General features: G+C 43.3%; 1 protein-coding gene across 2 annotated transcripts in view; it reads right to left on the reverse strand.

The window, feature by feature from the left end:
- Positions 1–23,088, reverse strand: part of JAZF1 (JAZF zinc finger 1) — a 189,545-nt gene extending 166,457 nt beyond the window's left edge. The window contains exon 1 of one of the 2 annotated variants that reach the window (XM_005480901.2): positions 22,702–23,088. In XM_005480901.2, coding sequence (XP_005480958.1) covers positions 22,702–22,816 — 115 coding nt within the window. In that variant the 5' untranslated portion in view covers positions 22,817–23,088. Of the gene's footprint in view, positions 1–22,194; positions 22,487–22,701 lie in introns of those variants that run through there. The other variant, XM_074537839.1, reaches the window with a different exon arrangement.
- Positions 23,089–23,783: the final 695 nt, after the last annotated feature.

Genomic DNA, 23,783 nt, shown 5'->3' on the forward strand with positions numbered 1-23,783 from the left:
CAATCAAATGTAAATTTGACTATGTTATCCCTTAAATGTTGATTATAACAGGCCTTTTCAAATGCAAATTCAGTGTGTAAAGTGAATGTAAACGTTGACAAAGCTGACACCAAAATCTCCTGATTAACATCATTTGCATGTACACAGCAACATTATTACAAACCTCCTAAAGACAGAGGGAAATGAAAACTGGAACGAGAATCACCTTCTGCATCATCTCATTCTTTCCCACTTTAAGAGCAAAACAGACAGAAATGTAAAGCCTTTTGGACTGCATGCAAAATTCCAACAGTTTAAAAGTGCAACACAATAAGCTGTACCTGAATGCTCTTCCTTCTGTTGCCAGTAAGTACAATGGGTGAAAAACTGGTTTATTTCTTAATCGCAGAACTTGAGAATTACACATACAGCACAAGCAGACTGTAAAGATCATAATACCATGTAGCCACTGGCACCTAGCAAGTTTTCTTCCCTCTTTTACCTGCAACTCTTGCATGAGAAAAAACAGGAGGAAGGGGGGGAAATGATTATATGTCACTCCCAAAGTTTGCAGGTTTGTTCCTTGCAACTTAATCAGCTCTGGGATTAAACACCTTAGTTATGCGTGAATTCATGCAGGGCCAGATTATTTTTGCCTAAAACGTGTAGAAGAAGCTTCAGAGAGGATGTTAACACGTTTCTTCTTGTAGCATTTCACAATATGCATGTTGAGGTGTGTTATTTTACAATAATGTGCATTACATCAGGTTGGTTTACCACTCGTTAACCTAAAGTCAACAGGAAGCTGAGAACAGATGCAGTGTTCCTTCAGCTCAAAGCAAGTAGCCAGACTTAACCTCCTGAACTGAGAGCATTTTCTAGTAAAAACCACCCACCACCCTTCCTTAGAAGGATACTGGGCTGAAACACAAGATCTTACATCTACAGACACCACACAGACTTATCATTGGCAATAGAGATTTTATTTTCCACACTGATGCAGACAGGTTTCTTGCTAGCTTGCTGAGATACACACATCCTTGTCCAGCACATTGACACGATGAGAATTTGCACAGCATCAGCTACAGCAGTGCAAAATGAACAATTTAGCATTCACCAACCATGTCCTAATCTTTCATGGTGCTATGTTTTTTGAGAAAAGCAGAAACACTTTCTTCCTCCACTGCACAGCTTCTTAATAGAGCTATTACAGGCCTGTTGAGGATTATTTTTTCTACCCTGGATTAGAGGTGCTACTTAAAAGTATTTGAGACAGGCCATAATCCACTGCCCCCTACACCCCCAAGCTGCAAATTTGAGCCATGTCAAACTAAAAGTTTCTAAGAAATTTCTAAGAAATCAACAAGCACAACAGCTGAGTATTGGGAAGGCATAATCACGTTTACATCCATATCAAGCACAAATCATACCCATCTCAAAAAGCCAATCCCATCTCGAAATTACAGTTCTGGGACAGAGCTGAAAGTGAGTTTTAGACTTGGCCTAAAGGGTAGGAAGGGAGAGAAGCCCAGGAAGATGAAGGCAAGAATACTTCATCCTCCCATGCCAACTCCTGTTTGCTACCCCACTGCTTACAAATTTCTATGTGCCACACAAGGTTCAAACTAATGTTTGAAACAGTGTCCAGTTTTAAAGGCAGAGCTCATGTCTGGAGATGCATTCTGATGACATATGAGCTGGTTTTCTTCAGTGAAACCTAAAGCAGCAGGATCTCTACATCTTACTTCACCCTCATGCTGCACATTTGCTGCTCCATTCAAATACAGCTTCTGATAGGAGAAATAAGGAGATACACACTTTTGGGAAAATCTTGAGAAACTATTTTATTTTTGTTTGGAAACTTTCCAGAGGCACTTTTAGTGCCTTTTGGTATATACACATGAAAATTAATACTGTTCTCTACTTATTAATACATTCTTTCAAGTGACTTTTACAGTCTGGAAGCAAAGGTCAGTTACACTGAGTTCCAAGAATCCACTGCACTAAAAAAGTAACTTTGTTTGACCATATGTTACTATAATTAAACATACAGGAAAATAGTCTTTGATCTTATGGCTGTCTTGGACAAGATGAATAATAATCCTGTTTTCACAAATAATTATTCTAGTTGGAACCCTAAAAAATAAATCTGAAATACCTACATCATTGATTTAATGCTTTACCATTAAAAATACCACCGGGGCATGTGATATGGCAGCTGTGTGTTGAAAGATCATTTCCTAACTGGGCTCTCACCTCAGAACCCTGACATAAGAGGATGGGGAGCTCATAACCATGACAGCGACTGAAGGAGCAGTTCTTGAACCAACAAGACATTTGTAGTTGGGAACTAATATAAATTACTCTCATGCAGCATACAAGTTCCTGTAGAAAAGGCTCATTAACATGAGAAACATTTGCTACAGAACAAAACTACATAAACAAAACAAAGGCAAGATGTGCACAAAAAGTTATCTGTTATTCTACACCATATGGGCTATCACTGCCAATGAAGTTCCACAAGCAAAGATTCTAAACAACTAAAACTTAAAAATCAGCTAAACTTAGTTGAACGCAGACAAGGAACCAACTAGCAGCCTGTACTTCTGTACAGAGACTGTAATAGAAAGGAACAGTCTCATAGGAATTCTCAAAGGAATTGTTTAGCCTTAGGTGAGGTCCAATGGACACTCCTAAAAATTAAGAGTACACTTATTCACACTTCACAATACACTAGAATCCCCATAATCAGGAAAAATGAAAACACCCTAAATTAATTAATGGCACTACTTTTACAGGGAAAAAACCTCCAAAAATTTATTCTGAATAAAATGCTTGAAATCCATAGCTGTACATGTAACTGCCTATCACATATGCTAAGTGGGAGGATTCAATTCATTATACTTCCAACAATGACAGACATCAAAGTTAAATTAAGAAAGGTTTTATTACCACTCATCACACCATTAAAGACCAGAGCAGGTGAAGTTAAAGGTTCCTCCTTGAGTTTCATATGTATCACAGAAGTGCAAAAACCATGGTAAACTCAGTGCTGAAAGAGGAAAGAGGAAAACTATAAAAAGAAAGATGAGAAGAAGAACTAGCTCAGATTTAGAGAGGTATTTGAATAAGATTTGGAAACATCATAGAAAATTAGTTTTTAAACACTTTGTATTCTTAATAGGAGATCATATCAGCTTTTTCATCTTGTAGGCAAACCTCTCTAGATTTAAGACAAGCAACAAAAATAAATTAATCCCACACACTTCTGACTGTATGTGCTGCTCAGGAACAGAATGGTGACACAGAGGCATTGTCCTGCCTCATGACTGAGACAACCTCAGAGACTCACTATTCATGCTCTCAACAAAAAGTTGGGAATATGTGAGGCTGGGAGGGGCCAAGCTCAAAGTAAATAGTCATAAGCAGTCCTCATGACATTTCTTAACTACCTGGTGGCCTTCAGACAGACCAAAATAAGGTTTATAGAAAGATAAATAAGATTTATAGAAAGAGAAACTACAGTAGATCCATGCCTGTGATTTCTACCATAGCTTCTTTTATGAGCATAAGATAAACTATCTGATTTAAGACTAAGTAGCTTCAGGAAGCCTCTTTCAATTAACCAAATACTACAAATATACTCTTTTCCAGCTATCCCATCTAAGAAAGGCAAAGGCTTATCCTGCACTTATCTTAGTGTGCATAAGCACACTACAAGAGTACAAGGATGGGGAAAATGACAGTAATTACGGGACAACCTGCTCACCAGTGCCCACTTTGATCTTTAGCAACTTGACAACTGAACTTGAGACTTCTTTCTGGGTGAAAAAGCAATTCATTCAGGAATCAGAGAATGATTTGGGTTGGAAGGGACCTTAAAGACCATCTAGGTGTCCCACCATGAGCAGGGATGCCTTCCACTAGATCAGGTTGCTCAAAGTCCCATCCAGCCTGGCCCTGAACACTTCCAGGGATGAGGCATCCTCAGTTTCTCTGGGAAACTTGTTCAGTGCCTCATCATCCTCATGTAAAGATTTTCTCCCCAATATCTATTCTAAATCTACCCTCTTTCAGTTTAAAGCCATTGCCTTATCACTACACACCCTTGCCAGAAGTCCCTCTCTAGCCTTCCTAGGGGCCCTCTTTAGTAATGGAAGGTGCTGTAATGCCTTCTGGAGCTCTCTCTTCTCCAGGCTGAACAACCCCAACATCTGTGGAAGTGTACTCATACATGGGGTGCTCCAGCCCTTTTGTCATCTTTATGGTTTCCTCTGGACCCAACCCAGCAGGTCCACATCCTTGAGCTGGGGACCTGAGAGCTGGATGCATTTCTCCAGGTGGGCTGCCACCAGAGCAGAGCAGAGCAGAGGTTGGCTGGTCACGCTGCTTTTGTTGCAGCGCAGAACACATTTGGCTTTCTCTGGGCTGAAGTGCACATTGCTGGGTCATGCTGTGCTTCTCCTCCACCCACACCCCCACGTACTTCTTGTAGGGTTAGTGTCAGCCCATTCTCTGCCCAGGCTCTATTTGTGCTTGGGATTGCCCTGACTCATCTGCAGGATGACCTTCTGGAACTTCAGGAGGTTTGCACAGGCCTGCCTGTCAGGGTCACTCTGAATGCCATCCCCTCCTTCCAGTGCATTGATGTAATGGAGCTGACTTGCTGCCTGAAATTCCTTTGTGCTACCCTTCAGGAGCTCTCCTGCTGACCTGCAATCCATCTCCAGGCCTTGGGCATCTCTTGCTGGCACTGGCATCAAACTGGGTAGGAGTAGGATGGATGGAACTTCCCCTCCCCCACCAACTTTAGTTTAAAGCCCTCTTCACATCTTTTAAGACAGCTCTGTTTTAAAAGAACTAGCTAATCTGTTCTTACTAGCAAATGTAATCCTCTACCCAAGCATCAAAGACTCCATTTAGCTCAGTTCTTGAAGTTTATAAAGAACTGAAAGGATACATGAGGCATGGAAATTAAAAACAAAATAGAAGAAAGGAAGCAGGCTTGCTAACTGCAGGAAATAGGACTTTTTCTACAATCTCAGCTCCACCACTACTTATGTTTTATTCATCAATTCTACTTGCAGTTTTTCTCTTTAGACAAAGACAACCTGGCAGCACCACCTTTTTGTTACTCCAAGTCAAATATAATCCCAGATCATTAAAATAGAGATAAAATACTCCTCAGACGCTTATTGGAGACTCAGGAACCTTGTTACCCGTCTGGGGTGCCCATCTCTGGCTCACATTCCTAGGCTTATTTTTGGCACAGTGGACCGGTCCAAGCACATACAGTGAAGCCAAATCCTATCACTTCTCAAGAGAGACAGAGAGGCAGTTTACTTTTGCTGACCTCTAACTCACAGCCATTTTTGCACTTCCCTGAGAAGCCACCATCCCTCTTGAAACTGTGCATACCTGCCTTCAGCATGCTCCTGCTACTCTGACAGTCTCAGGAGCTTTACTCACTACATACAACATTCTTCTGGTCTTCACAGAACTGGTGTGCTGTCACTTTTCTCTCCTCCTCTCCACCTTCTTCAAGACACAACTTTTTGAATTACATTTTTAAGCCGGGTTCAAGTATTACTAATGCTGTATTACAGCAGCTTCTGGTTATCAGTGGCAAAAAGCCAATGATTTACTGCCAAATCCATGGAGCTACAAGTAAGAATGTGTAACAGAGTCATCAAGTTCTACTGTAGCTGTAGATGATGCATAGTAAAGTTCTTCAATGTTTGTCACATCAAAAGCTCTAACCAGATAAACTTTAGAATAGGAAAATTTAGAAAGAAAAGAGAAAATCGAAACTAAAGAAATACAAGAATGTGAAATGGAAAAGACACCAAGAAATAAACCGAGCAACTAATAAAGATAATAAAGTCAGAAATGGTCTCACAGACACTGCTCTGAAATTAAAGTTCACAGACACAACACAAAGCTTAGAAGTTAAGACACATGGCTGCTGGGATAAATATCTACGGTTCTCCTCAACTGCCCACATATTTGGACCATTTAAGATTTTCTCCTTCAGAACCAAGGTGATAGTTATCAACCTGAGATAGTTAGCAAAGCCAAAGCATCATGATTTGAATTATAGAAAATAATGTCAAGAGTATAGTTATTTTATCTGTTAAGAAAAAAAATAAAAAGGCCATCAGAAATAGAAGGCATTTAGCTACTCTAGAGTCAACTCATTTTTGAATTCTGTGATCATGCCTCTTTGAACAGGAAATTGCACTTCAGTCTCTTACCCAAACCAAAACCAAAATATTTATTTACATGTCACATATTTACATGCAGACAAAGGAACTACAAACATCATTCATGCATGCATATGTTTGGGTTTATATATTTATGTATAGACTTATTTATGAGCCTAGATCTCCTGATATCCTCAATGGAATCTTTGCAGCAGAGAAATCATTTGTGTTCCACCCAAAAGTGCCGTGGATCATCCAAAGGTTTTGCTTGAGAGTTGCAAATTACCTGCACAAATCCTTCCTGCCCACACACCTCCCTGGCATCTCGCAACAATTCCTGTACGGAGGAGAAGATCCAGCCCTGCCACTAGCCCAGGACTGGTTTCACCTCTGCTCCATTGTTTGCTGAGCCATCTAATCCTTGCATTTCTAAATGGAAATAACACATTGCCAAACACTAATGCTTATTATTACAGTCAACCAATTAAACTGTAATTCTACCATTGTTATCCACCAACACTCTTCCTGCTTAAGTGCAAGCTATGTTTACTTTATTACCGAGGAGCTCAAACATTTTCTTTCACAATAATGTATTCTCTTCCTCCTCCCTACTAAGCCAAGGTGAATGCTCATGAATCAGACCAATAACCAGAACAATGTTTTCATTTCTACACTGATATGAACAGATGCAGAAAAACTGAGAATTAGTATTTTCACCAGTTTTAGGATCCGTAGAAAGATCCTGCAAAAAAGGGAAGGATGGCCAAGATTTCAAAAAAAAACAACTGAAAAAGCTTTGTTCTACATCCCAAACACAACACCATCACCTAGAGTTGACATTTTCTTATCTTCTCTTTCACAGTATCACTGCTGAAGCTAGAAGCTCCAGATCTGTTAAACCAAATTAAATAGCCATAAAGGAAGAAATTAGATGGTAGAACAAGTAACAGACCTTACAAAACCTCAGACCCATTAGCACTGTATAGATACAAATATTTTGGATTTCAGTCCAATTTGCTCTGCAAAAAGCCTCTCCCTTACCCCACTAAACAGAATCTGCACCGATAATGCTGGTTCACAGTTACACAGAAACAAAAACATGTAAATTCCACTTCTACTCTGTATTTAATAAACAGATTAATTTCTTCTGTGGTCCATATATAGACAGAAAAGTGCTGTCTAACTTTCACAGACAATGCTTTATCTGTTCACTTATAGTCAGCAAAAGCAGTCAGAAATAGCAAATAAAAATACAAGACTCCTAATCCTCGATACAGCTCAACTATTTTTAAAACTGGATGCAGAAAAGTTATGGAAGTTGGAAACAACACAGAAATCTCTATCTAGTGTAAAGGAGCTGGTGAATTTTAGAGCTCATATTTGGCACCTTTACTTCTTCAGGAACACTGTATATATGATGAAAAGGAAAACTTAATCCCCAAACCTTGTATTCACAGCTAAATATGGAGTGCAGTGCTGGTAACCCACACTCAGGAAGCACGGAACACTGTTTTCATTATCCTATAACCCGTTCAAAATAGCATGGTTAAACTGACACCACAAGTTTACATCACCAGGAAAAGACTGTATTTATTTGAAAGTCTTACTCTGCATCAGAGGACCTCTGTATATGCTGCTCCCTCAGAACTTGAACTGATAAGAATCAGCCCCAGCCACATATACAAACTCAGCATGAGACTTGCAGATCACAAAACATGTAGAAACTTGCTGCTTCTCAGGAAATGTCTACAACTGATTGTCAAATTCAAGACTGAATGTTAAATACCACAAAATACCACTGCGCTGCTTATCTGACTCCTTAAACTGGGACCATCAGTGTGATTATCTGAGCACTTGGACACAATTGACAAACATGCACTTCACAGCATATCTCATTTTTACTACATTTTTGTGGCAGGCAAACATGCTTCTCTGTTCTCCTCCAAAAAAAGATTTCTGCTGAAATCTGCACCTGCACAAGTGTTATTCAATCCATTCTCATCAGGTCACATCCCTACAACATATCCTAAGCATCAGAAACAAAATTACATCTTTTGTAACGAAAGTTCCTACTACATTAACAAGTCCGACAAAGCACAAGGTAGGCATGTTCTTAAACACATTCTCCAGCACAGAAACAGCTCTGTGCTTTCCTCTGTGCCATCTCCAGAAACAGCATCCAGGAAGGGAGGATGGAGCTGCCTCCACTCCGATCTACCTCTTGCTCCCATGTCTTCGCTTTCCTCAGGCCATCAGGAGGGAAGAGCTGCCAGGCTCAGTTTAGTCTGCAAAAGCACTACACATTAGTACCATGGATCAGTTTTGTTTTATTAAACCACAAATGTCAATTATAAAAAGCACATAGCGCCAAAATGAGACACCACAACAGACCATCAGTTTTCAGAAGGTGAAGAGGTCAGCACCTCCTAAATATCAACACCCCTAGGAAAGTATTTATGATGATTATGCAAAACTAGGATACATGCTGTCATCCCCCAAATCACCGGTTTTCCCCTCCCAAAGTGAAGAAAACTGTGTATCTGCAGGCACAAGGGAGTGTTACAAACAGAGCAATGCAACAGTTGCACTTTGCTTAGGGATGGACAGCCCTGCAAGCATCACACAAGCAGAGGCACCAAACCGCGCTGGTGTCCCAGCATCAGCTGCTCTCCCTTGCCCATATGATGTCTCACCATGAGCTATCACACGGGCAAGCTGTGTTTCATGGAACTTGCAGGGATATGTGCTCAGCTGAAAGTGTGTTCTGCCCACGTAAACTTGTATTGCTCAGGACACGATTACTCAGGAGCTCTTTTGTTTGTAGGAAGCCTTTTCCTCATCCTACCACACAATCATGACACCACACCAACTAGTAGAGAGCAACAAGACAGGAGGACTGTGAGACTTCAGCGTTATCTTCCTAGTAATCAACAACATATGTTACTGCACTCCAAGGACACAGAGAGAAAGCAGCTCCTCTGCCACGGTCTAAGACATTTCAGGGCTCAAAATATGTAACACAGAACAGTTCAATGTGTTTTCAAGTGGGGGCTGTCTCATATTGGGAAATAAAATTCTGTCTTGGAAAGGAACCAAATCAGGTTTGTATCTACCCAAATTCAAGCATGAAACCTTCTGGCAATGGACTTAAGGCTTATATTCTGCTCTTCATAAAATGTCTGGGGAAAAAAACCAACACAGACAAAACTTAAAAAAACAGATTTGCTTTCTTGAGTGCTTATCAACAGCCCTGTCCACTGGACTCTAAAAACCACCACCATGCAACGATGTTTGATTGCTTAACACCAGAGGTTCAAAGGTGGGAAGCTTCAGTGGAGTCACAGTGAGGAAATCAGAGTAAGTCCACATAAACAGACTGCCTCCCAAACAAGCTGTCATTAACAAATCTGTTCTACTACGCTACCTACCCACAAGGTGGAAAGCAACCAAAGGGTATCCAGAAAGGAAGACTTTTATGATCCTGACAAGAAAGGTGCACTACTGTGCAATCATGGTAAGAGAAATGGCAGGAAAAAATAAATAAAAAGAAAAAAAAAAGGGCAAAAAGTCAGGTCTACTACAATAGCAACAAAATAATGTTTGTTCAGGAAGGATGGGCTACCAGCCCAACATTTAACAAATCCTAGGACTCCAAAAAGGATGGCTTTAGAACTGAGCTTAAAAAAAAAGGCTACAGTATTCTGGAAGAACAGGAAGAGGATATGACATATCTGAGGAGGAGATTGCTTACTTACTAGAAGTGCTTCAGCACCCACATTCAGTAACAGAACCATGCTTTTGGACTAAGCACTCAGTGCTCAGTATCCTGAGCAGGAACGCTAAGCAAAAGAATTCAGCTCTCAGACATGTAAAGCTCTGCTTCAAAATGAAAACATAAAAGGAAGTTATCCACACCTAGATCATTAATGTAGCTCTGAAGGAACGTGATCTACACAAAATTAGTTAAAAATCAGCAGTCTGACAGGTCAGCTGCAAGGAGGGAAATTCAAAAGAGGTACTGAGGTAGCTTGAAAAGGCAGCTACAATAACCCATAGAATTGATCTGGTATCAGGATGTATTTAGTAATATAAACAAGAAAGGTTTTCAGGATAACTTAGATAATGACTTTGTAGGCAGTGAACTAAGGATACTTAAAACATCCATTAAGAGCTCTGAACCTCATCAAGTACATGCCTCAAGCAGACTGCCTGAACAATCCCAAGCATTCAACCTCAAAGTGAGTAAGGAGAATGAAAGTAGCCTGTATAGCTGCTCTAGAATTAGAAATGTGTCTGCCCAGCAAGAAAAAACATGGTTTATTTTCAGGCAGGTAACTCTGCAGCTTATGAGACCCCAACCAAAACCTCATTTTAGAAAGCAGACTCCTTTGTTTTTCACAAACTCCTTTTCTCCCTTACTTCAATTCCAGACTTTTTCATCTTTACTCCTTGCTATACTCTGCTTCTTTATTTTCTCAGGCAGCTTCTGAATTTATCTGGTTAATACAGAGGCCTGAACAACACAAGTACATTATACCCTATTATGCCTATGTTCAATGTCCTGTTCCTAAGCCACACCTGTTCTACAGAGCACCAAAAATAAATAAATTAGAACAATCAGTATTCACAAGAAAAGAAGGCTTTGAGACTTCACAGGACGAAGTGGTTCAGTGGTTCCAGGAGAGAAGAGCAGCAGCCATAAGAAATGCTCCAATCAACCACTGACCTGTGGAGCAACAGGAGGAGAGAATAGAACAGAATGAACAGTCAGAAGGTGAGCAGCAGGTGAGCACAGACACCAGATGGAGACTTTTTAAACTTTGGGTTTTTAAGCAGTGACAGAACAGTAGGCAATTTCAGATTTCCCTACAAAGCCTCTATCAGGCACCCACCAGCTCTACCACATGTAGCACCTTTCTAGATGGGTACATTCTCTGCGAAGGCTAAATGACTTTGGGGCACCAAGCACCACAATCTGGGGTCTATGTGTACATACAGGAGAATGCTCTGCTGAGCATAACTCCTTATCAAAATCCAAACACTGCTGGAGCAGAGTTTCCTCCATGTAGGATTTATAATCCCTTTCTTTAAACCACCAGCCAGAGCTTGGCAGGTAAGCAGAAGTGTCAGGTGATGAGAGGAGTGAATAGCAGTACAGAACAGAAGAAAGTGTAAAAGTCCAACTTTGCTCCACAGTCAACACTGACAAGAAAAAAAAAATAATTCCAAGTCTGGATTTGTATGATGTTTTTTCAATCATAAAAGGATGAACAATCCCTCACAAGTGTCTTCCCAAAATAGAGATACTGGAAGGTTTGGGTTTTTAATTCCTACCTCCGCAATTTACTATCTTGTATCAATTTCCCAAAACAGAACTAGTATGTGGGCTCTTCCCAACCTCCTCTCTTCAGTTCTCTCTTCTCCCAACTACCTGCAGCTCTGCAGGCTTCTGAACGAAACAATAACCTGGTCTTCAATTACAATTAATATTTTTAAATTACATGCAGAAAGATCAGCATAAATTGTTCCTAATTATCGATATAGCAAGACTAATGGCATACAATGAGTGCATAATAAATTTTAAATTATTACACCATGCAAGCTCACAATACTTTCTAGAGAGCTGTATACTCAATTCTGTCCTGCGGTTCTAGTCACACAACACCACAGAGATTATGAGCAAATACTAACAGGCTTTCAATATGTATGCACACCTGCTACTACAGAACAAGCAATTGCAAAACTGTGTGTTTGGGCTCAATCTTCCATTCATGAGGTATCAAGTGTTTTTAGTAGCCACTTACACCATTGTGGGCAAAACTCCAATCCTTTCCATTATTAAGGGGTTGAGCTTTGTGGGGCAGAGCACAGGGATTTGGTTTCCAAATGCAGATGTTATGGCTCCCATACAGGCAGGGTCAGAGAAAAGGCATTCCCTCATTTCCAGAATGTTTGGTGGTAGTAAGCAATCCTGTGGCTGGAACACTGAGCCATTAGCAGGAACAGAAGGGTCCACTAACTGTACCCCCACTACATTTCTGAGGTCAGTGAGATCAAGTAGAAATAGGGTGACAATGCTACAGGAACTACACTTCCTACATAAAAAAGAAACAAAGGAAGAAATCAGGTCACCACTGAGAAAAAAAATGCAGCTATCAATTAATCCAATGCATCTCCAGAACACTAATCAAGTTTATTAAACGGATGTCATTTTTCTTATATTTGTTTCAGTATTTGAAACACATTTGAGGCCATATAAACAATTCAGATATAGCAAGAGCAGATATAGAATCTCTTACCTATCTCTTTCACAATGATTTCTAACTCAGAGTTATGAAAATGGCTGCAGAAATAAAATTCTTCAGGTAAATACTGCTCAAAGGCTTTTTTGGTTTTTTTTAGATTTCATTAAAATCCAATCACTTAATATTAAAACACAAGAGTGCAACCAAAAATATCCACAGAAAGTAGCAGCAACAAATTCCTTTTCCCCATCCTGTGCATTCAATTATTGTTACATACCTGAACAAGCTCTTGGTATTTACCCTGGCTCTGGAAGCAGGTTGAGCAAGCCACTAAAAGTCCCTGGCACATAACTGTGTCCCAGCTCACAGTATCCAACACAGACTTTATCTCCCCACTCAATCTGGTCTAAAGAGAGCCCTGGGTGACTGCCCCATGGTAACTGTCAGCAAAGATGAATTATTTGCTTTGTTCTGATGGCAGGCTCTTCACAGTCACAAAAAAAAATTTAAAAATTTAAAAAAAAAAAAATCTGCCAGGAAGAAAGGGCTTGTTCTGGATACATGAAATGAGAACACTAGGCACAGGTAATTAAATCTCTAGATAGGTCTCCTAAGAGAGAGACCAAAGTCTAGAAGCCCTGTGAGAATGGCTGCTGAAGACAAAACAGATAAAACATGAGGACTGATATAGCTACAGTGTCAGCATTTCTCATCTGTAAGAGAGTATTTAGTCAATTTAAGAGATTTTCCAAGATAAAAAGAAAATACTGTTATTACCAATGCCAAGAGTCCTACAGCACAACTAGAAAACTTCTCTCAAGTACAGCAAGTGCTCACAACGAGCCCAGGAAAATGAAGACTCCCTAGAGAAGTGCTGCAAAATGAAAGTACATACAAAAAACTCTACGTATCTTCCCACCCTCCTCACTCACCTTGCCTCATGGAGCATAGAGCACTTATAACTACAGTAATGATCACAGTCTTCTTCGTTCCTCCTTGGAAGGATCTGCAGCCATGGATTTTATTTTAAAAACATTTAAGCTTTCCTTTTCCCTCCAAATATCACAGTAGTTACAAGCAATTTTTAGTGAATTTGTTACTGTCAGCTGCCTGGTCCATGCTGCCACATCCATGGCACTCTGCATTTGATGAATAATCCCCAGCCTGGGCACACAGAGCAGCATACTTCTGAGCATCTCCCCCTCTCTGTGCTGCCACTACTGTGGAAAATTTTCACTCCCCTTCCACAAATCCATCTTCTTCACATTAACATACTTATTAAGTGAGCAGGAAGCTCTTGCAATATGGCCCAAAACAATTTATTAGAAAGAGCAGTTATTTGGGGTTTTCCTTAGTGTTTTTTCACACATCTTTCTCCATAATCTACTCTATGCAAAAGAAAAAAAAAAAAAGTTCAGACAACAAAAACTCAATTCCTCAAGAGAAAGAGGAATCCTCTGCAGATACCCCCAGAGCTTAACAGGATAAACAGAAAAGCTCCCTGGTCCCAAACTGAAATAGAGATGAGTATGTGCACGATTCACTGTTATTTTCTGCATCAAAACTGAGATCTTAACAACTCTCACACCACCCAGTTAACCCAGTTTAACCATCACGTAGCAGACTCTCCTCAACTTCACAGCAAGTTATAGAAGCTGTAACACCTCTCCAAAATATTGCTACAAAACCAGGTAGACTTCAAGGGCTTCCCTGTAAGTTTGTCATCAGATTTACTTGTGTCAATGTCAGTTCTTTGATCTGAAAACAAAGGAACCAAGGGTAGGCTTCAGTAATCTGGCATGCAGCTTTCACCTGCCAGCAGGCAAACATCTGAAGTCTACATTTAAATGAATTTAGAGGTCACTTCCACAGCACTGATACACACACTCTGATGAACATACACAGCAGGATTACATCACAATAAATGACTGAAATAATTAAATAGCATTGTTTTTGACACTGAATGCCCCTAAGGGGCTGAGTTAACATTCATGTAACTCATAGCATTGAAACTGGATCTCTTGCATCCTAAATGTACCACCTCCCTGTTTCTGGGTTATGGCTTCTATTGGGGTAATTCTCAAAAAGTAAGATAGTAACTATGTTACACACTGTTGGAGAAACAGGTGATGCTCCTTTCCACATTATACTGGGGTATTTAGAGGTTCAAATTTTATTTACAGAGTATTTATTATCTGTCAAAATATGATGGGGAAAAAAAATCATTTCCATAACGAACCAAGACATTTGTAGCTTACTCAAGCTTTACAAAAGTTCTTGGGGCAGGTATCTCAGAAGTGTCCAAATATTCTCTAAAACCATAAAAAGATTTTGTTGGACCAGTTCCAGCAGTATTTAAAAATGAAATTGCTCAGCTTTTCACATAAAAAAAATCTTAATAAATAATATGGCCTTTATTAGCACACAGTGAAATCTTTCTCAAAATCAGAAGAAATGTTTCAAAATTCATGCACAATCAAGTTCTAATCTTTGTACATAAAGAACTGACCAACTTGGCTTCAAAATCCCATTCAATTTCTCCCTTAAACTGCTAAATTTCTTCTTCTGTGTCTACTCCACCCTTTGTAACACAAAATGGAACATTAAAAAGATACAACTAACACCTGTATTTAAGTCAGTTCAGTCTTTAATGAATTATAGTGTCTAAAATGAAACTGCACAGTAGTAACATACTCCATCCTGTGCACTTAGGAGAGACACAACAAGTGCAGTGTCATCAGCATCTCTGGTGAAAAAATCCATTCCCCTTGTTTATCACAGCACAAAGTTAAGAAGGAGCCTTGTAAAAATTCAGGGAACACAAATATTGATAGCCAAGAAAAAATCATTAAACCATAAACTGGAATATTTCTTCTATTCTACAGCTCTGAATATTGGTCCATCATCTCGTAACTAAAGCATAATAAACTGTATGTACTCCCAGAGCATTTCTAAAAGTGTCAAGATGGAATGAGGCACTGGGTAACAGGAATTGGTTGTTTAATTTTTAATGTGAAGTTATTCACTGAGACAGTCCTTTAAAACCAAGGACCCTTTATTGTTAAACACAGCTGATTTATCAAATCAATTCTCTAATTGTCGCCATTTCAAATTAACACTAAAATCTTTGTCTCTGCCTTTCTCAAAGTGTACAGAGCAGCTATTTTCTTAGATGGTTATCATCCAAATTTTGAATAACTGGCGCTTACTACAGATAAAATGAATTCTCAGTGAAAAACAGCTTACTCAAGAAAAATAATTATAAATAAAGGAAAAAAATAGTAGATTCAGAAGTGATATAAAATGTATACTGCAAGCAGCAGGCCTGTAGTGCTTCCTTCTTCTGCATTAAAGTATTCTACAGCTTGACACAAAATACTTCTGATTACTTGTTTACATTTGCATTATATTCTAGAAGAGGAAGGAATGGTAGGTAATACTGTCTCAGATTGAACAGATGTTTCTTCATCTTCCAGAATCACCCCTTCCTCAAATTATTTTTTACTATACTATTATTAATTTTTTTATAGAATTTTATATTCCTCAAGAAATGAAGTGAATAAAAGATAATTTGACTGCCAGACACTTGATTATTTTACAGTTCTCATAAGAACTGGAGATTAGCTATGAAAACATCCTCTCAAAGCCTGAAATGCAGATACAATAATCACTATAAATTTCACCACAAAGGTAAATATGTCCTATACAAGAGAAATGTAATGCCACTGCTACAAGTTTCCTGAAGTTTCTTCAGGTTTTCATTTTCCAGCTCTTTTGTAAACCTGCTGGCATACAAGAAGAACAATCCCTGCCAGTCTTATAGATACAGCACTGCAATGGGCCTCACCCAAAGCTACTCCAGCAAGCAGAGGAAAAAGTAAAGATCCCTATCAGCTTTATGTGGGACCTTCGATCTTAAAAATGAAAAATCAGTTTGCATCATGTTCACAGATGTTTGCTTTCAGTCCTTCCTTCACAGAAAATATATGACTCAGGCTTTACACCATCAAACACTTTATATCTTATCCTCCATGTACTTGGTAACCTCAGAGCAAGAAAAAATTTCATGTCACAGAAGTACAAAAAAAATTGGTTTAGTCTAATTTTGATGGCAATTCCATTTTCCTCCATATAATTAATATATTCTAGAATTTGTTATAAGAGTCACACTTACATTTTATCACAACCTATATTCAAGCCCAAAGAGCAAAAGAAGCCATACTTGTAAATGCAAAGTTATCCAAAAACCTGCTCTGCTCAAGATCACATGTGAGGGAAAACAGTGCTCATTAGATCTTTTAGTGAAAAAAGGACTTTATTTGACAGAAACGCCTTCCTGAGACAGAAGGCCCTTCCTCACCATATCAACTTGTAAAGTAAATAACCAACATCCTTGGAAAACAGATCCTTCCACTTTGCTGCAAAATGCATTTTAAATAAGAAAAATCTACAGTTACAGAAGTACTGGGCAGAGAATGAACTTTAGCTAAATGTAGCCATAAATTGCTTTCCATGAACAACAATTAGTACTCCTGCTGAGGCAAATGCACATATTTGTTTGTTTATTTTGCGAGGACGCACATTCATGCATATTAGTGGCATATAAGTATGGCTCTGTCCTCTGATCTCCAGACGCTGGTGAGAGCACTCCATGTACCTACCTGCCACACCACTCCTGGTGTAAAAAGCCTGAGGTTAAGATCTACCACCTTTTCAAAACAGCCAGCCTCAACTCCAAATGTTAAATTACACACTGAGCAAATGCTAAGAGAAAGTTACATGATGGCAGCCACTTAAACTACATTCACACTCTCATGAAGAGAACACACCCTGTCATACAGATTTGGGTTTCCAGGCCTTGCATAGATCCTGGTGTGTAGCCCCTCATCCTCATCTTTAGCAACATACAACAGTTGCATCTTTTTATGCTTGTTTTACACAACATGTGGTCAGCTCCAATATAGAAGCTGCCACCTCTGTCAGACTGCACTTCATCCAAGTCTGGGCAACACAGCAGTGGGGAGCAAAGCCCACATTTTAGCAACACCAAATGACATTTTAGCATGTGCTCACAGCCAGCGCATCATCCAACACCTGTAACTATCAAGGTGAGGACACCACACTGTTATTCGCATGCCTGAGAAAACATTGAAAGTGACAAATTTAAGAAACCTACATGCATTCAGCCAATGGCTTATCCAACTACTTGAGCTCTTTGCAGGGGAATGTGGCCCCTTGATTGCATAATATTAAGAACTGAAGTCACTGAAGGCAGCAGATGTCAAAGCAACCACCAAACATGGAAATTCATAGGACTCTTTCTCCCTCCATATGACCTGAACTTTCCAGATGGGTAGTATTTTATATGCAAGGTTTTGGTCTGTCTTCTGCAATTATTCTTTTATGGAGGAAGTTTTATTTTTCCTGCTAATACTACCACTTCCAAAAGCAGCTGCCTCTACTCCCACAGCAAGTACTGTTCTGTTGCAGGACCCATTCTAGTATTTGGGAATCAGTCAAGCTTGATGAGAAGCTCCCAGTTCCAACAGCAATACTATAAAAATATTCCACTGAAAGCTGTTCAGCACTGGGACTTCTTGCAAGCCTATAATGAAATGTTCAGCAACAGTTGATCACCTTTTTTTGTGCAATTACTGTATAAGCAGATGGTCTTTTTGTGTCCCTTCAAACTGTAGTAGTTTCAGTGAAATACAATCCAAAAACTCTACTTCTAGGTAAGAGTATCTTCAGATTTATGTTTTGTCTCTCTTTCTACCCACTCTTTTACCTCTTCCAGCCCACCACCACATGTTTGGACACTGATTTCATTTGCATCTATTTCCTCAATGCTTGATGAGCCTAAGAAGAAGCAGGATTGCTCATATCAGCCAAAGAGCTACACAGGTACATACACCACGTCAGCACTTACCATGAACCAAGTGACCACACAGTGCCTCATACAAACAGCAATCTCACCTGATTTTAAAGTATTTTACTACAAATACCATGCAAAAACTAAAATAAATAAATGTTGTTAAAATCTGATTATGAGATTCAGTTTAAGTATCGGTCCTTCAGCATCAGAGTAAACGTCATCATAGCAACTAAGGAGCTACCTGACTCCACTCTAAAGAGCGCAGTTCAACTGCAGATAGATTGAGGGAGAAACAAATTGGGGGAAATTCTATGAACAGCTCAAATTCCCCAGAAGGCTAAAGTATATTTTCAGAAACACTCAGTGGAAGCAGTTTTGCTGGTCCCAACATCACAGCTGAAGACACTATGCAACAGAAATACAACAAAGTTTGCCAGGTTGTCACAGCTGAGTATTTGGCAGTTCAGAATTGATGGGTTTGAGGGTCTTTTTGCTCCTCCCTTGACATTACTCAGGGGAGTGGAGTCCATTCCATTTGACAGTCTGAATCTGGCTAATCGTAGTAAATTTGGCCTTTTTCTCATGGACTAGAGATGTCAGAAAAGTCAACCAAGTGACCTGCAAGATAGCAGAGAAAACCGAGAGGCAGGGAGACAGCCTAGCAAGGCAGGCCAAAAGCCCCTCTTCTCAGCACACTTGCAGAGAAGACAACGGCACTTCAGGTTGCTTGGACAACGTGCTGGTAGAAAAAGCTGACAGAGAGGCATTTACAAATCAGCAGTTTTAAATCAACATCCATTTCCAGCTGTGAGCCACAGAAAATGTGAGTACACTGTTTAGTAGTATTGCTCTGGACTGCAGGACAGTCTCATTGCAGAGGACACCAGTAGGGCCTGGCCTGCTTTATGAATGACCTCAGAGCAGTGCTTCCGAGTGAGCCCAGTTCTTCACAACTCTTTGGTCTATAAATGCAAAAACCCAAAAGAAGCTGATGTGTTGATGCACACCCAGCACCACCTTGGAGTTGAATACTTCATCCAATGGCCACAACTCTCCCAAATGATATGCACTGATACTTCTCCAAGTAACAGGGAACTTCTTACTTGGTCACTAAGATGTAGGTGGAAAAAAAAACCCAGACTACACCACTGTACACTGAATTATTTCCTAAAAATATGATTATTCATATTAGTTATTCATTAGTTTTATTACAAAGAAAGCAGCTGCAGAGTTGCTCAGAAATGCCTCCAGAATGCCACACCAGCGTTTCACAGAATGACAGAACCAGTAAGGCTGGAAGGGACCACAGTAGGTCATTCTAAGGAGAGTCATCCTAGAGCACATGGCACAGGATTACATCCAGATGGTTCTAGAGTATCTCCAGTGAGGCAGACTCCACTATCACTCTGGGCAACTTGTTCCAGTGAGTAGGCTCCCACATGATAGGCTCCTCATGTTCAGGTGAGAATTCCTGTGCATCACCTTCTTCCCATTGTCTCTTTTCCTATTTCCTTATGATAAGCTGAGTTTTCTTCCAAAGGCTGACCAAAAAAACCTGAAATCCCTTGATTAAGTGTTTGCTCCCACTTTTCAGATACACAGCTCTGTGAAACAAGCACATTCCTACCAGCGCTCCACTGATGATGTGACGGATTAACCCATCCCGTGAGAAGCGGCAGAGCAGCAGCACTGCAGCAGCCAGACCACCTACAGCCTGTGCCATACACACCTCCCCACACACAGCTGTTTGCAGCATCAAGTTTGTTATCTGTGCTGGAACATCGGCTGCCCGGCAATCACCCACTTCAATTTAAACTAATAACGCAATATAACTCAATCAAGTTTTCTTTATTCCTGCAGCACATGCTGAATGTCCAAAGCAATCTATTTTTACGCTATTTTTACGTGGCATGTTACTCTTTACTCCATGTGCCAAAAAATACAGTCTGTTTTTATAGCAACATATTTCAGTGCACATTTCTAGGCCTGTATGATGGCAAAAGCCGGACGCTGTTTGCATCACACATTTGCATCATCTGAAAAAGTAATTCCAACAGAAGCTCCTATTCAGACAATTAGTCCTTTATTTCTCAGTTGCTTTCAGAAAGGTTAACCACCTTTTGGCTGAGCACTTATCTGGTTTTCATAGATGACCATCCTTTAGGCTTTGGCAGGAGCTCCTTGCACAAACCACAGAGTTGAGCCTTCACACAAGAATTTCGAAATCACTGGCTCAACTCGCTCCTGATTTCCCCAGCATCTCATACAGGTAACATAACATTGCCACATCTTGTATTCACAAGCAGGTGAAGTTCAACCTGCTGTCATGAAGAGGTGAAACATTAAAAATGAAGCATGAGCAACCTTTTGTCGTACCCCAGCAGTTTGTACTCAAATCAGCTGCTTCTGTGACACCATGCACAGAGCCTTAGATGTGTGTCCTGGAAGCCTTGGCAAATGACACACTCTATTAAATGTGGGCTTGTTCAATCGGTAACACTCTAACTTTGAGAAAAGGTAGAAGTACTGAATACTGGCTATAGCACTAAATATATAATTATTTAAAATTATGGTATTTCAACATAAAGTTCCATTCTGTGCAAAGAAGTCTCAGAACTGCTGATCAGGACTCAGAAACACACACATCACGTGGGCAGGGCTTTATCTTCTCTGACACCCTGTGGGCTGTGGCACCTGAGGGCTGATAATCCACTCAAGGGACGTGTAAGATCACTTATGAACTTTCATTTTGGGGAACTATTTCCCATAAGCTTTTCTGGTGTAATGTGATGCACAGTTTTTTTAATCTGAGATTAAAAAAACCCAACATCACAATGGTATACCTGCACCACGTCAATTACACAGTTTTGCGGTATGTGGTTTTGTTACCTCACACCAGGCATCGTGATAATTATGAGAACCACACCTTTCATCCTGCTGACCTATAACGCTACATTAATGTAACGTTACACTCGCAATTAAAGCTTGAGTGCTTTTTTTCAGGTATTCAGGCAGGCTTATTAAAACTTCAATAAACTGAAATGCATGCTAGCTTTGTCGTTTTGTAGCAGTACTACTTCTTCATGCTTCTAGCAAAAGACTTAGTCTCTAGGTACTTAAAACTTCTGTATTTTTTCTCCTAGTTTTAAAACTTAGTCTGCATCAAAGAAGCACCTCGGGTTTTGATAGTTTAAGCGCTGTATTTTACCAACAAAAAAAGAAAGTCGGGACGATGCAGATGGGAAGCAAGCAGCGCAGCAGCCAAGGCAGCACACCTGCCCAGGCGGGAAGGTGCGGGGAGGCGGCAGTGCCGCGCCCGGCTGCGGACGAGATGCTGCTGCCGGCGGCCCCGGCGCTCCAGTACGCCTGAGGCCCGGCCGGGCGCGGGCAGGCCGGTCCCGCCGGAGCGGGGAGAGGGAAAGTTGGCGCCCGCGGCCGGCCGGAGCCGCGCCGCCCCCTCCTCCCCTGGGCGCCGCCCGCGCCGCCGAGGGGCGGCCCCGGCGCCCCTGCGCACGCTCCCGCCCGCCGCCCATGAGGCGCCCGCGCCGGGAAGGCACTGACGAGTCATCGCCCCGCCGCGTCCCCGCCCCCGCGGCCCTGGCGGGACGGGCGGCGGAGGGGAGCGCGGGGCGGCGGCCGCGGAGGGAGCCCGCAGGTGATGCTCCGGCGCGGCCGGGCCTGGGCTCTGCGGCTCGGGGCGGCGGGTCCCGGCCGGCGCGGCCGCCTTCTTCTGCCGCCCGCCCGGCCCCGGGGGCTGCGCCGGCCCCTCCGCCGGGCGCTCCCTCCACGCCCACCGCGCCGCCGGCCCTGGGCTCCCGCACGCCGGTGCCTCCGCCGAGAGGCTCCTCCCGCGCTGCGGCGGCCGGAGCGCGACCCGTGCTCGCCGCCACACCTAGCAACAGCGCTGACAGGACGCAGTGGCGGCGGCGGGAGGAGGAGGAGGAGGAGGAGGAAGCGGAATGGCTGCCGCGGCGGCGGCTCCCTCCCTCCCCGGAGCCCTGACAGCCAGCGCCGGGGCGGAAGCAGCAGGCGGCGTGCTGTGCCCGTCCTCCTCCCTCCTCCTCCACCGCCGCCTCCTCCTCCGGGCTCCTGCGCTCCCTCCTGCCAATGCAAACTAACTCCCCCTCGCCAGGGCCGGCGGGCTGCACGCCTCCCCCGCACCCACCCATGCCGCCGCGCCGCACGCCGCCGCCTCCCCGAAGAGCGCTCCACGTCGCCCGCAGGACCCGCTCCTGCCACTCCACGCCCGCCGACCCTCCTCCCCCGGCGGCCGCCGCGCCCTGGCTCCCGCTGCACCTTGTGCCCCCCACCCCGCCCCGCGCCGCCGCCGCCGCACACGCGGCCCCCGCGCACCCCGCCCGCCCTGCCCTGCCCCAGCCGCGGCCCCGCGGGCACTCACCGATGTGGTTGTCCTCGATGTGCTCGATGAGCTCTGCCAGGGTTGGGAAGTGGAGCCCGCAGCCCCCGAACCTGCAGGCGTTGGAGAAGAAGGAGGCGGCGGCGATGCCTGTCATGGTGTTACATCGAGATCCCCCTGCGGTGCCTGCTCTGCCAGGGCCGGCGGCGGCAGGGCGGGGAGAGGCGGGGGCAGGGGGGGAACGGGACGGAGAGAGAGAGAGATGGGGAGCGAGAGAGAGGGTGGGGGTGGGGAGGAGGAGGAGGAGGTGGCGGCGGCGGCAGCAGCGGCAGCAGCAGCAGCGTCGGGAGCGGCGGAGGGGAGGGACGGGCTGGGTGGGGGGAGATGAGGCAGCCGCAGCTGGGAGGAGGGACCAGCGCGGCTCTGTAACAGCTGTGCTGCCCCGGCGGCGGCCGCCGGCGGCGGGAGGAGCAGGGCACCCGCGCCGCCCTCCGCCGCCGGGGGACACCGCGCCGCCTCGTCCGGCCCCGCGCGGGGCTGGGGCAGCGGGGACAACTTTCCCCCTGAGCCTCTCGGAGGCAGCGGCGGGGCTGGGATTTGCTCCCGCGGCCGGCGGGGCGAGGGGAGATGCTCCGGAGCAGTTGCTGGGGCCGGGAAGGTGGCGCCCGCGCCGCAGGGCTCACCCGGCCGCCGGGACTTGGCTCCCAACGTGGCCGTCACCTCCACCCGCCCGGGGCGGGGAGCGACCAGCCCTCGCCGAGGTCGCTAAGCTGATGGGCGGTCGCTCCTTGCCCAAGGGGGGCCGAGGCCGCCGAGCACAACCTCCACCTGCTCGGCGGCGAGCCGCAGGCCCCGGGCACCTGCTCGAGGTACCGAGGTGCCCCCGGCGCCGGGCGGGCTGCGATCCTCCCGGCCCCGGAGCCGCCGGTCACAGATCCCCGTGCCAGACCCGTCCCGTCCCGCTGAGGCGGGTCACGGGTGTCAGACTGCGGCCCTGGGGGGAAAAGTTACACAGGGTTCGCACACACATCGCTCCCAAATCCTATTTTGACTCTGTCTCCAGAAAGCTATTCAGCAGAGAGGCTGACTGATTAATTGATTTTAATGAAGGTCTCCCTAGGCTC

This window comes from Zonotrichia albicollis, chromosome 1 (genome assembly GCF_047830755.1).
Source record: "Zonotrichia albicollis isolate bZonAlb1 chromosome 1, bZonAlb1.hap1, whole genome shotgun sequence".
Classification (NCBI taxonomy): Eukaryota; Metazoa; Chordata; class Aves; order Passeriformes; family Passerellidae; genus Zonotrichia; species Zonotrichia albicollis.